Genomic DNA, 14,625 nt, shown 5'->3' on the forward strand with positions numbered 1-14,625 from the left:
TCTCTTACACTTAACCACAATACAATAAATAATATTAAGGTTACCTATTACTGATTATACTAATTACACTACTTATACTATTTCCTAAATTAAGCTTAAGTTACACATCCACACAATATGCAGCTTATTATCTTATTAGCTCGTTACTTCAGTCCTCTTTTCTATCTCACACAGACACTTGCACATACACTTACAATGTACACACTTATCAACTACCCTTACGTTTATATTATATAAAACTAACAGAAACAATTTTTAATTTTACAATTACCAATCACACGCACACAATACACACCAATACACACTTCAATCGGTATCTCTCAACAGGAAGTCTCGGCAAGATATTTTAAATTTGAGGAAGGAGTCAATGCTCCTGACACTTACTGGCAGGGAATTCCAAAGCCTGGATCCGGTTACAATGAAAGATTTATTATACACAGAAGAGTGGTGAAGAGGAATAGCTAAAGTGGAGCCCGAGCGAGTGTTACGATTATGGAAGGAAGAGAGGAAGTGAAGTTTAGATGAAATATACCGGGGGGGAGTTACTATGCAGGAGTTTGTGTATTAAGACAAGTATATGATATTCACGTCTCTTATCAGGTTTTAACCAGTGCAGTGCCTGATAATAAGGAGTAATATGCACATCATACCTTAGGTTAAAAATGAATCTAAGGCAACAATTCATAATACGCTGCAGTTTCCTAGTTTGTTCTTTAGTAGCGTCTACCAAGATAACATCACAGTAGTCAAGGATAGGAAGAATTAGGGTCTGTGTTAATCTTTGCCGCATGTTTAGTGGTATAATATCTTTGTTTAATTTCAGTGGGTGTAGAGTAGCAAACACCGTATGACTTATGTTTTTGATATGTTCTGTCCAATTTAGAGTTTCAGTCATAGTCACCCCAAGATTTCTCACTGTTTTACTGTACGGAATTGTGATATTATTTATTTGTAAAGGAGGAATGATCGAATCATTGATCTTGTGTAGGAGCTTCTGGGAACCGACAATGATAGCTTGCGATTTTGATGGATAAGGAAATAGCTAAATTCAATGGATTTAACACGAGTATGATTGATAAAATCATTAATAAAACCAAACTGAAACTAGCTACAAATTTAACTCCATTGAAACCTGTCAAACCAAAATACGCTAAATTCACATTCACTAACCATAGCATTTATCCGATAACCAATTCATTAATGAAGCACGAAATAAAAATAGCCTACACAACAAAAAACACTAATCGTAATTTATTCTTTAATCACAACTCTATTAACATCACAGACAATAGTTACTCTGGATCAGGAATATACAGATTGAAATGCTCTACATGTAATTTTTCTTATGTTGGCCAAACTGGCCGCAGCTTCTCCACCAGATACGCCGAGCATTACAATGCCCAAAGACACAACAAATTCTCCGCAATGGCTAACCACATGAGGGACACAGGGCATAAATTCACCACAATAGAACAAGACCTCCATATCCTAAAAAGAGTCGATAAAAGTAAACTCATGACAGAATATGAAAACTTATTTATTTTCCTCGACGAACATTTTAATAAAGATAAGAACCTAAATGACACTGTTGATAAGAAAAGCCCCTTGTATGAACAGATTCTTATTTTATTACGAGAATCAACTCCCCTCACCAACATATTCTTAAAAATCTTCAACCTCACATCAATTAGCGTTCCCACCTCCCCTACAGCTAATATACCCCCCTCCCTTCCCCCGCCGCTAGTACCTCTAATTCAAATACAACCAATAAACCCATAGCCACACCCACCGTAACATCGGTCCCTCCAATGGCCTTACACCGATACAACACGCGCAGTAATACACTCTCTTCCTTCCCTCCCACCAATAGCAGCCCTCCTCCAATAGTTACGTCAACGCAAAAGGATCCCCCTCCAACACAAACCTTCAGCTATAACACACGTAGCAAGAAGTCTACTGTTGCAAATACTTCTAACTCATAATGTTACAAGCTATCTTTGTCACCGTCAAATGGTAAGTGCACACGATTCTACTTCAATATTTTCAAATATCTTTTCACACAATTAACTCTACGTTTCTTGCTTCCTTTTACAGATTCAACTATTATATGCCTTTTCAACTAGAATATCTACAAACTCACAATTTGCAACATTTGAACTACTTCAAATTTTGAGATGGTCCATAGAGATCCTATTTGAAACTGTTCTTCAACTTTTATTCTACAACTTCATATCCTCAACGTGTTCTACTACTTCACCATATGCCCCTGACTTTCGTCTTTTATCTTCAAGATCATGATTAACTTCGGATCTCTCGACTAACCTTTGACTTTTATTCTCTCTTCTTTACTTTGATTATATACGATTTTTCGCCATCGTCTAATTATAACCGCCAGACTATCAACTTTATTTTTATGCAATCTTACTACTTGTTGTATAACAATCTGTTGTTTTATCCATTGCACTTATTTTAGCAGCCTTCTAATGTTAATTTTGTTAATACTTCCACTATTATTACCTCATCACATTGTATTTTTTAAACCATCATTGTTATTTTTAATGTTATTTTACTTCAAATCTCTTCAAGATTTTAAAATTCATTTCATTATTACATGTTATTTAGACGCTTATTTTTAATTTAAGGTTAAGACTATGGCTGATGATGCCTTCAGGGAAGGCGAAACATGTACCACTATTAGTTAACAAATTTATGTAAATCATCCAAGACTAGATTTTGTATTGATTAGGTGGTCTAATAAATAACTTACTGTTATTATTTCAATCAAGTATCATCAATACGGACCAAAAATGATATTTATTACATGTAAACACAACAACATCAGCCGAGCGATGGTTCAATGAACTAAAACGTATGAAAACATACCTGCGCAATACCATGTCACAGAGGAGGTTAAGCTCATAGTCTTTAGTCTCCATTGAGGTGATTAAATCACCAGTATTAATGTGGATAGTGTGGTTAATGAGTTTGTATCAACGAAACAACGAAGCTTCTGAAAATTATGATGGATGCCAGTTCCAGTGAGTATCCGTTAATTACATTATATCTCTAGTATGTATCATTTATGTAGGAAATAACATTCCGGCACTATGTCAGAATTTGAGGAAGTGGGCCCAAAATAGCACTTTGTGGGAGTGGGAGCGTCCTTTCTCAGTTACGCCGCTGGTTACAGTAAAGGACAGGTACCCATTGCCACTGGTGGAAGATATCTTGGACTGACTGCAAGAGGCTAGAGTGTTTAGTACAACTGATCTGACGGGTTCTTTCATGTTGGAGTAAAAGGGGAGAGTGGGAAATTCACACTATTCATGACCCATAATAGACAGTTTCAATTCCACAAAGTCTCTTCTGGATTGTACAATGTGCCAGCAGTTTTTCAACAGCTTGTTAACACAATTTTCTGACCTTTAATGAATGATAACACTGCAATACCCTATATAATGTCATAATTCTGTCTTCAAATAAGGTAAAAAGGGATTGAAAGTCTAAACACTGTTCTACAGGTAGCTAGGGATTATGGTCTGGAAATAAATCTCAAAGAGTGTCAATTTCTCAAGAGAACAGAATTTTTAGGCCATATCACTGAAGATGGAAAAATCTATGGTGATGGTGCTGATTATTGTTTTAAGAGGAAAAAAATGTGGAAATTATTGCTTAATTGCTTTGATTTCACATGCCAGTAAAGTTATGCTTCATATCCTGCATAAGAGACTCTGGGCATTCCTAGAGTATCAAATTCCTGAAGTCCAGACTGGATTCATGAAAGGAAAAGGCACTTGAGAACAGATCTTAAGTCTAAGACAAATCATAGAACAGGCTAGAGAATTCAATGTTCCGGTATACCCGTGCTTTATTGACTACCAAAAGGCCTTCGATACTGTCAAATGGAACCATCTTTGGAAAATTTTGGATGACATGGGTTTGCCACTCCATTTGATTGATCTCCTCAAGTCCTTGTATAAGGAAAATACAGCCACTGTAGAGATTCAAAATAAACAGTCACAGCAGTTTTGTATAAGGGCTGGAGTCTGTCAGTGATGTATCCTGTCACCGTTACTTTTCAATCTCTATGATGAATATGCAATGAGAACTGCATTAGATGACTGGGACAAAGGATTTTCCATTGGGGATGCAAGATCAATAACTTGAGATTTGCTGATGACACCACCTTGATAGCATCATCTGAAGAGGAGTTGACAGAGCTAATCAAGAGAGTGGAGGAAGCAAGCCAAGAAATTGGATTACGCCTAAATCGACAGAAAACTAAAGTCATGATCGTTGATCGTTAGAACAACAACAGTCCACATATCCAACAGATTGGAGGTTGTGAACTTGTACATCACTATGTATATCTAGGCTCCTTACTATCCAATTCTGGTGGTTCCAAAGATGAAATAAAGCGAAGAATTGAAATAGCATAGGTAGCAATGCTCCGTCTGCGGAAGATCTGGAACGATAATAACATCACCATCAATACAAAAACGAAGCTTCTTGTATGGCGCAGAGACATGGACCATCCTCAAACGTGATCAGATACAAAGCTTTGAAATGTTGTGCTGGAGGAAAATGTTGAGGATTCCTTGGGCAGCTCACCGCACGAACACATCAATCCTGAACCAACTTCAGATAAAAGTTTGTCTATCGTGTAAGGTCTCCTGACGGATCGTACGCTACTTTGGACATATAATGCGCCGAGATGGTAGTCTTCAAAAGTTGATTGTTGAGGGAACCAGACAACGGGAACAAGTACCAACACGATGGATTGACATGGTGAACGGCCCCCTACAGAGTTCTCTCAGAAGACAGCCAGTTGGAGGATGTCAGCTGCGGAGAAGAAATAATCAAGTTATGAACTCAAAGTACTTGCAATCATAAAAGCACTGAGGAAATTTGAAACTCTGCAAAAGAAGGAACTGACAACCTGAGAAGCGAGATGGGATTTGATTCTGGAGAACTTCAATTATTATTATTATTAATAAGAAAAGCGCACAAACGTGCAGAGAGTTAAGGTTCATTGTTCTTTGCTATATTCCATTAGTAATTCAGTACGCTTGTGGCACTTGCTGAAGTGGTAGTGTTTACAGGCCTTCCCGCAGAGGCTGCATACACACTCTAGTGAGGGTTTGTGGAAACTGTTTCTTGTGCATAGCTTGAGGTGGAAACCGTGCACCGCGAACCTAGTTATGGCGCTTCGTAAATTCTTGTTTGGTCCCGTCCAGTTCCGATCTGTTGCGTAGAATTCGAGCCAGACGTCCGCTCTCTTGTTTTGTCTGTCCCGAAGTAGGTCCGACTCTTGTTTCGTCGCTGGCAGCTGTTGCCTGAACCTCAAGTCTTCTATGAGGAAGCACGTTTTTGCAAGTTCGTAGGCCAGTCTCGAAGGGGCGTATTTTGATATTCCCAAAGTTCTCTTTAGGTATCTTGCTTTCACACATTCAAGGGTCGAGAGGTCTCTAGTTGTCAGGTTGTTCCATATGAGCTCAATGCCATAGGTCAGAATAGGCATTATCTTTGCATAGAAAAAAGTGAATGCGGTATCTAGTGCTAGTCTTGTCAGATTTTTAATGTCGTAAATGGCTTTTATTGCGGCGGCTGCCCTCTCCCGCATGTGAATTTTGTAGAATGATCCCGATGCTTGTAGGGTGATGCCTAGGTACTTGAAGGAGTTTACGATCTTTAACTCTTCCGCTCCGTAATATATTTTGTCTTGTGCAGAGGTTCTTCCTCCCCTCCTGAAGATCATTTGCATTGTCTTGTTGGTCTTCAGCTGGAGTTGGTTGTTTTCGACCCATTCCTGTAGCCGGTCTACAGTGTCTTGCAGGGCCTCCCTGTTGTGCGAGCCTAATATGATGTCATCTGCGTAGAAGTACATTTTCACTGAGTCCTTTTGTAGGATGTCTGTGACATCTGACATGACAATGTTGAATAGGGTTGGGCTAATCGGGTCTCCTTGTAAAACGCCGTTGGTCTGTACTATGTTTTCTGAGGTCGTCACGCCATCTTTGATTATGATTTTGTTGTAGGTGAGCAGGGTTTTGATAGCAGCTGTTGTTGGATTATCCTTTCCTGTCATTCTTTCAAGTTTCTTCATGAGTATTTGTCTGTTCAGCAGGTCAAAGGCTTTTGTGAAATCTACGAAGACTGTGTAGAATTTCCTCGATGGGTGTCTTAGTGCGTCATGAATATCTTCTAGGAGGTTAGCAACTCCCTTCCTGAATCCGAACTGTGTTTCCGGCATTAAGGCGTCTGTTAGTGAGTAGAGTCTGTTTGTCAGGATTTTGGAGAATATCTTGAAGATATTGTTCTCAAGTACAATTCCTCTGTATGCGTTGAGGTCCTCTATGTCATCTTTGCCCTTGTATAACAAGATGATGTTCAACTTTCTCCAATACTCTGGTATTTTTTCTGATGTGAGGCATTTGTTAAACAACATTGTCCACAGCTTGGCGAGTTGTTCAAGAGTTTCTATGAGGTTTTCGTTGAACACCTCGTCTGGTCCTGCTGCTTTTCCTTTTTTAGATTCTAGGATGGCTTTCCTTACTTTGTCCTCGGTTATTGGTTCAGATTCTATAGTGTATGTCTCTTCGGTTTCGTATGCTTGTTCTAAGTTGTTCTTGTTGTAAAGCTGAATGAAGTGCTGTTCCCAAACATTCATCGGGATTCCTGCCACTCCTGCTCTGCTTTTCTTTTTGATCGCTATAAAGGGGTCCTTTAGGGCTTCTTCTGCTTGTTTTTGTGCATCTGCTTCCATGTGATTTGCAATTTTGAGCATGTTTAGCTTCTTGTATTCTTTTCTCTTCTGTGCATATGCGTTCAGGTTGTCTGGAGTGTTTGTATGTTTCGCTCTGTGGAGGAGGTGTAGGACTTCCTTTCTGGTGCGGTAGCATTCTGCGTCAAACCAGGACTATGCTATTCTTGTTTTCTTCAGCAATTGTGCACTATGTATATACAACAGAATGGAGTCCAGTGCAGATTGGAGCAGTCCTTCTTCTATTAGGCTTGGAACATTTTCTAGGAGCTCCTTTCTCTTTTCTAATGCGTCATTATTCAGTTTCCATGAGATCTTCTGTGTATGGGAGGTTTTTGGCAATGCGGACGCTCCCGATATAGCAAATATGGTGCAGACTGGTAGGTGTTTTTTCAGTGGGGCGAGTGTTGATCATTCCAGCACTTCTTGTGATTTTATTTTAATGTGTTTTCCTCTGTAGAAGACCACGTCTATTGTACTTCAATTATGACAGAGCACACTGTGCTGGTTCGAGAATGCATAACGTGGATGTTTTAAGCCCTTACTAAGTCTGTGCCATTGCTCCGATTATGACTGATGGAATAATCCAAGTCCAGAATGCCCAGTCCAAGGATACAAGAATAAAAACAATTAAAGAAGTGTTGAATTATAAGAATTACATCCAGAAAAATGATTTGTTATACAAGACGGACAGTGAAGGATGAGAACTGCTAGTGATCCCAGTTGCTATGCATATGAGATTATCAGGAGCACTCATAAGAAAGGAAATTTTGCTGTGGGAAAAAAAAACTGAAGAACTCATTATTCAGGAATACTACATACCTGATCTGAGGAGCAAAATTGAGAGTCAATGAAAAATGTATTCTTTGTATATTAGTGAACAGGAAGCATGGGAAGAAAGAAGGATACCTATACCCATTACGCAAAGAGGAGGCACCACTATACACATATCACATTGATCGCTTGGGCCATTGAGAATCGAATCGAAGAACTACAAGTATATCTTTATCATTGTTGATTCTTTTACTAAATTCACATGGTTGTATCCTACAAAGTCAATGACGACCAAAGAAGTTATCGATAGGATTAATAGTCAGATGGTATTTGGTAATCCAGCCGTTACAATAAGTGACAGAGGAGCTGCGTTCACTTCAGCGAAATTTGAGGCATACTCCAAAGAGGAAAAGATAAAGCGCTTATGTATAATGACAGGTCTACTTAGGGCTAATGGCCAAGTCAAAAGGATTAACTCCATCATACTCCCAGTTCTTACAAAGTTAGCTATTGAGAATCCCAAGCAGTGGTATGAGTATGTCAACAAGGTGGAACAGTCTGATAATTCTACTTATCAAAGGAGCTGCTAAGTGGAGTAAAAATGAGAACCAAGGAAGATATTCAAATCCAGAGAAAAATAGAAGAGGAATCCAAGTTATATTTTGAAACTTCAAGAGAGGAACTACATGCCCAAGTGAAGCAAGATATCTTAAAAATTCAAGGGTAAACTGGAAAACAGTTTAAATTCAAGAAGAAAGAAACCGGCAGCAAATCTTGTCGGAGAACTGGTGGTGATCAAGAGAACACAAACGGGAACAGGTCTGAAACTTAAACCGAAGTACCTAGGACCATACAAGACCATAAAAAGGAAGAAGAACGATACGTATGATGTTGTAAATGAAGGACAAAGGACCAAACTACACATCTAGGCCTACCAGTGTTGAGATGATGAAGGCATGGATCAGTGGAAGATATTCATCTGAGGCGGATGAATAGCAGGATGACCGAGTTGTGGGAATGGGTGTGTTCGAGGCCATGATTCCAACTGCTTGTGAGATGTGTAAACTCACTGACAAATGACAATAGATGGAATGCAAAAATATATGATGGAAATATCTGGTGCTTTTCAAGATGTGTTTTTTAAATGTTATTGTCTCTTTGATTTTCTTGATTCCTCCACATTATTATTTTATACAGTTTAACAGGATGTGGAAGAACTGAGATTAATGAGGAGAGAGACCACCTATTTGAAGAGCATACGAACATTCAAAGATTGTCCTCCCCATGTTTGCCCTTTTCTCATCTTTTTGTTGTTTCTTCCCACACTGATCTGTCATTGCGTTCGTCGTCCGACTCGTTGGCTGAACGGTCAGCGTACTGGCTTTCGGTTCAGAGGGTACCGGGTTCGATTCCCGGCCGGGTCGGTGATTTTAACCTTATTTGGTTAATTCCTACGGCACGGGGGCTGGGTGTATGTGTTGTCTTCATCATTATTTCATCCTCATCACGACGCGCAGGTCGCCTACAGGAGTCAAATAGAGAGACCTGCACCTTGGCGAGCCGAACCCCTCCAGGGGATATCCCGGCACTAAAAGCCATACGACATTTCATTTCATTTTTCACTGCGTTCATCCAACCATGTATTCATTTTTGCTGAAGCCTAGGCCTATGACTTCATTTGTCACTCTTACCATATTCATACAGTTGTATTTTTATTCAAACAATGTTGGTGTTCAATAACTTGATATGTCACAAAGGATAAATAATGGAAATACTTGTTAGTAACTAAGCCACTAGAGATAGGCAATCTGCCACCTGGGCGACTGTCCTAAATGCAGATCAGTGTTGACTGATTATTTTGGTTGAGAATAATACAATAACAAAAAAGGGGCAAGCCATCATGCAATGGCATGCTGCATTGCAGCAGCTAACAACTAATCTGGAGCTGCAAGTTCTACCATCCTGTTGTAGGCTGAGACACAAACGAGCAAAATTAGATCTTTGGAAGACAGAGTATGGTAGGACGGGGTCATGTGCAATAGGACTGTTAGTAGTTTGTATAACTTAACTTTAGAATGAACAAGTACATAATCACGTAATTTTTTAACACTTTCAAACACATCTTCAAAATTCAAACAGAAGATGTACCTTACGTATGGCTTCATATCCCGATCAAAGTCAAGTTTCAGAATAAACTGTGGAATACCTTTCATCTTTTCTAATTTATGGAGATCAACTCCTAGTTTTACAAGTTGTTGTAATGTTGGGGACTTGTTAATATATGCAGAAAAATTGAACGTCGGCGGAAAATATGAAGTAACTAACAGATCATTTTCCTTTGATACAAGAGACTGAGATGATCCTCTATCATTTTCAGTAAGGATTGCTGCACAGGTCCACTTGTTAGACTCAAACTGCACAGGCGAATGCGTTGTCGGGTGAGACAGTCTGTTAGGATAACAGACTGTCTCTTCTGTTTCCAGTCTCTGTTTCTCACTCTGATGACAAAAATATCGTACACAGGAAATTAAACCAAGTGGTGGAATGTATATTTCACTTGCCACACATTTTTGCCATTTAATCCGGTGGCCAAAATTCTGAGCAGTCTTGAAGACGAAAGTCCCCATTTCTTTAAAAAATAGCACTTTTCTAGAATTCTATATGATGATATTTAGTAATCAACACTAAACAGACATATCATAACCTTTTCATCATCGTTCAAAACAAATACATTTTCTCCAAATGCAATTTTCTGTTGTTTTTGTCAAGTTAGCCAACAGCGTTCGTTTCAAAAACATACTATCTGAATTGCCTAATTCGATATTGCATTGATGAGATATAAAATACTATAAATTAAGACGTTTTAAGGAAATTTTAAATTTTTTAAAATACTTTTTTTTCCTACACATATCCTTGTTACAACCAAGAAACTTTCCTAAAGTATATGATCACATTTCGTTGCATTAGGATGTCGCACTAGAAAATCACATGGTTGACAGCTATCCTTTCTTTTTTAACCTGTAGGTATCCAACATTAGAAAATCATATTTCCTATGAACGAATTAAGTCCTTTTCTTTCGAAGTATGGTGTGAACCTATATTTATGACTGTCAAAGTCTAGGTCTATTCAGTAATCGAAGGGAAGACGAAATTGGCCTGAAATTTCGATGGTTTTACGTTTGCTTATTTATCTGTACAAATATCTTCTCCCGCCCCCCTTTCCTGCCCTTTCCAGTTCGGTGGGCTGATCTTGGGCTGCTCGAGTGAGGTTGTGTTGTGGAGTGCTCTACCGAGTTGCACAGTTTCGTGTAATAATGATTTTTTAATGACTCCGTTTTTACGAGAATATTTCTCACGCGATGCTGTGTATTGTGATACGCTGTATAGTATATCGTCAAGTTGTTTTGTTGTAGCGAATGGATTACGGAGTACTGTGAGCGAATGAATGTATAGATCAAGAATGGCAAAACGCCAAAGTTTAACAAAATCGAACTCGGAAACGACAGATAGTTTTTATACGATAAATGAACGTCCAGTGGATGATATATCACTGCAGTTATTTTATAAACCTCACACTATAACCCTATTAGCTGTTTCAATAGCTGCTGTAATATATTCGGCATTTAAAAGGTAAGTATTTATTACACTTTATGTGTAGTTGCATTGATTTTTTTGGAAGATATGTTAGTTATTTAGTTTTTTACTTCTCTAATGAATATCATAGTTTTGCCTCAACAGAAGTCAAGATTGATAGGAATGTACTGTTTGTAGGTAGCCTAATTTCCTGCTCTGTACTTCTACCGTATCATTATCTGTAAGAAAACTATTATTTTTCCTGATAATGTTAAAAGTGCATTATACGAGATGGTATATGTTGTCATCTTTATATTTACATTATTGTGCTTCTCACATACCATAGATTAAACTTTACCTTAGACATGCCGTAGAATGTAATTTTCTGGACCATTTTGTTGAGAGCATTCATAGAACGATTAAATTGAAGTAAATTAGTGTAGTACATTTTGTCTTTCTAAGAAAATAAATATTTGGCGTTTCCATTTAGTCAGTATCAAGCTCTTCTCGTACTAAACTTTGCCGTAGATACACTGCAAGTCCTTGTACTGTACTTTTCTGGATCATTCATCAATGACACCTACAAACCTAATGGGCACAGGCCTGTATAGCCTTTTAATTATGAATACCTTTTATTCAGATTTATTGTTGTAGTTTTGTCCTCCAGTTTGCATTTCCAGAATTTCACAAAATCATGCTTAGGTCTAGTTATATATCATATTGATGATAAGTTGCATGTGCATTTAAGTCATCAAAGTTCTATGCTGTATTTGTCATGTAGGCTACATAAAATCATTCAAGCTAGTAAGCATAGGAAAGAAAATGTAAATGGATGGATAAAGACATCTTTCCTTTCTTTCTTTCTTTCTTTCTTTCTTTCTTTCTTTCATTCATTCTTTACCCACCAGACCAGCTCTCATTGTAAGCCTTGATGTAACTTAATGGGTATGGTCAGTCGTCAGCAATATTCAATATACTCGTAATGCAAATGCTGGAATTCTTTTATCACGCTGAGTATGTTCTTCAGATTCTTGGGACAAGACCATTAACTCTTTTTTAATTATTTCTTCTTTTATGACCGCATAGGATCACTTTAGTCAATCCATCGTTCAGGTCTCTTCGAAGGGATTGTTCGGGCTTTGCGGTCCTCCAGTACTTCCTCAGATGCTCCGATCTTTGTGCCCTTTCCTCGGTTGAAAATATGCGTGTTGTTGGTTTGTTTTGTGTAAGGGTAAAGCAGAGGTTTGTATTTTTTATTTTTGTATTCAATTTTATCTTATTTGTGGTGTCTTCTGTTGTAAGGCCTATTTCCTTCAGATCCTCTCTTACTTCTCTGATCCATCTTATTTTAAATAAGATAAAATATTGAACGAAGAGCATAGTTGCAACATAGGCTATTGTAAAGAAATTGAACAAAAGAATCAATTAATAATCCAAATCATTGCACCCAGCCTTTAGGCTTTGCAGTATAGGTTGCCTAGCTGTTTGGATTTAGGAGATGGTGGGTTTTAATCCCACTATTTGCCCTGAAAATGGTTTTCCATGGTTTCTCATTTTCATACTAGATGAATGCAGAGGTTGTACCTCACTTAAGACCACAGTTACTTCCTTTCCAGTCCTAGTCCTATCCTTTCCCATCTTTGCCGAAACCCTGTCTTACGTAGTGCAATGTTAAAACACTAGCAAAAAAGAAAAAAAATATCTTTGAAGTGGCAGTGACAGAACGTGTTCTGTGCAAGCAGCATCAGAGATAACTGGTCCACTGAGCACAGAAGAAATGGAGTGGGAAAGCAAATATAACACGTTAACACTACACCTTTGGCTGTTGCTCTTGAAGCAGAGAACATTTCAAAATGTGAAACTGAAACAGGTTTCATACTGAAATTAAATACCTGCACACTAATATTTTTAAATAATGGTAGCCTAAGAGAAATCAGGTGCAACATACCAGAGGTTAACGTAAGAAATTTCATTTTTTGTCCATATTGAACTGAGAATTACAATGAACATTAAAAGTTTATTCATTGTCATACCAGAGGTTCAGTAAATTACATGTTCTGCAGATCTGTGTTATGCACAAAATGGTATCTGGGACCCTCAGAGCGATTTTGACTCGCCATCCTTCTTGAGACAAACTGGGAGAAAGAAAACGAAGCATTTGTCCTCTCTCAAGTGATGTTACAAGCAACCATATTTCACAGATTCTGTGTACAGACTGTAGGAACTGTTTCTAAATTTACAGCCTTTAATTAGCCTATTTGAAGTTATGTTTGGCAAAATGAAATATTTTGTGAAATGTGCTTATTGTGAAACCCTGTCAAATAAATCACTTCAAAGCCATGGAGTCCCTTTAACACAAGTCAAAACTTGTGGGGGGGGGGGAAGAAAAAACTTTGTAGCTATCAGTTTGCATTCAGGAGATAGTGGGTTCTAACCCTACTGTCGGCAGCCGTGAAGATGGTTTTCCGTGGTTTTCCATTTTCACACCAGGCAAATACTGGGGATGTACGGTACCTTAATTAAGGCCATTGTCGTTTCCATCCCGCTCCTAGCCCTTTCCTATCCCATCGTCGCCATGAGACCTAGGTATCTGTGTTGATGGGACGTAAACCTGATTGCCAATTCACTTACGGAAAGATTTATTGCAAGAATGGTTATTGAAAGATGCAGAAATTGGACTTGCTATAAATCAGAGCAAGTTAATTGCATTTAACATCTCTATAGGTAAACGTAAAGCAAAGACAGTAGTTGATGCATGTACCATTTCAACATTATAGTATGGAGATTGGATTCGCTATCTTGGAGTAACCTTTATGGATAAACTTCAATTTAATTAAACTTCTGTAATAAGCAACTCATGAAATCTTAGTTTCTTCCCCTTTGCTACAGTCTGATCAGTAATTGTGTGTCTTAAACTCCTTGGTATATCTTGTACAGTCGAACCTCCCTTCTGTGGACACCGTCGGTTCCGAGGAAAAATGTCCGTTACGAGAGGTGTCCGCTATAATAAGTTTGTAAAAATCAAACATTTTAACGGCAAAGAACATCCACCTTAAATATAAGCATACATATCTTTATTTTTATTATTCTAAGTCATTTCTGTGTTAGTATTTCATAGAGAGTTATTATAAGTGATTTTACATCATTTACAAACATTACAGCTTTGTGAAGTAATCGTGAAGATTCGTCTGTGTAAATTTAGCACATGTTTTCTTAATTCTCGAAAACGGAATAAAGTCTGTTAAATGGTTCCATAGTGTTCTCGCCGTACTCACGGTCCAGCGTGATACACAAATTCTTTATCTGTTTAACCATATTTAGTCCCTGCTTCATTGTCAGAACTTCTTGTTCTTCTACCGCCTCACCGTCATCGTCACTTTTCGTTACTGATTCGGGCTCTGTAAAACGATAAAAAGTTTTATTCAAAATGGTCCTTTTGTACGACTAATGAAGGCTGCTATGGACAGCTAGAAATATTTGCGAAGTGCAGTGAATTAAATGAAAACTGAAAATTT

At 38.1% G+C, this 14,625-nt stretch overlaps 2 protein-coding genes across 3 annotated transcripts in view; one reads left to right on the top strand and one right to left on the bottom strand.

Moving 5' to 3' along the window:
• mTerf3 (mitochondrial transcription termination factor 3) overlaps positions 1-10,340 on the bottom strand; it is a 78,106-nt gene extending 67,766 nt beyond the window's left edge. Inside the window, exon 1 of the mRNA XM_067146408.2 lies at positions 9,686-10,340. Within this exon, the coding sequence (XP_067002509.2) occupies positions 9,686-10,164 (479 nt within the window). The 5' untranslated portion in view covers positions 10,165-10,340. The remainder of the gene's footprint in view (positions 1-9,685) is intronic.
• Positions 10,341-10,587: 247 nt separating this feature from the next.
• Pss (phosphatidylserine synthase 1 homolog l(3)77CDf) overlaps positions 10,588-14,625 on the top strand; it is an 89,351-nt gene continuing 85,313 nt past the window's right edge. Inside the window, exon 1 of one of the 2 annotated variants that reach the window (XM_067145434.2) lies at positions 10,588-11,167. In XM_067145434.2, the coding sequence (XP_067001535.2) occupies positions 10,983-11,167 (185 nt within the window). In that variant the 5' untranslated portion in view covers positions 10,588-10,982. The remainder of the gene's footprint in view (positions 11,168-14,625) is intronic. The other variant, XM_067145433.2, reaches the window with a different exon arrangement.

This window comes from Anabrus simplex, chromosome 4 (genome assembly GCF_040414725.1).
Source record: "Anabrus simplex isolate iqAnaSimp1 chromosome 4, ASM4041472v1, whole genome shotgun sequence".
Classification (NCBI taxonomy): Eukaryota; Metazoa; Arthropoda; class Insecta; order Orthoptera; family Tettigoniidae; genus Anabrus; species Anabrus simplex.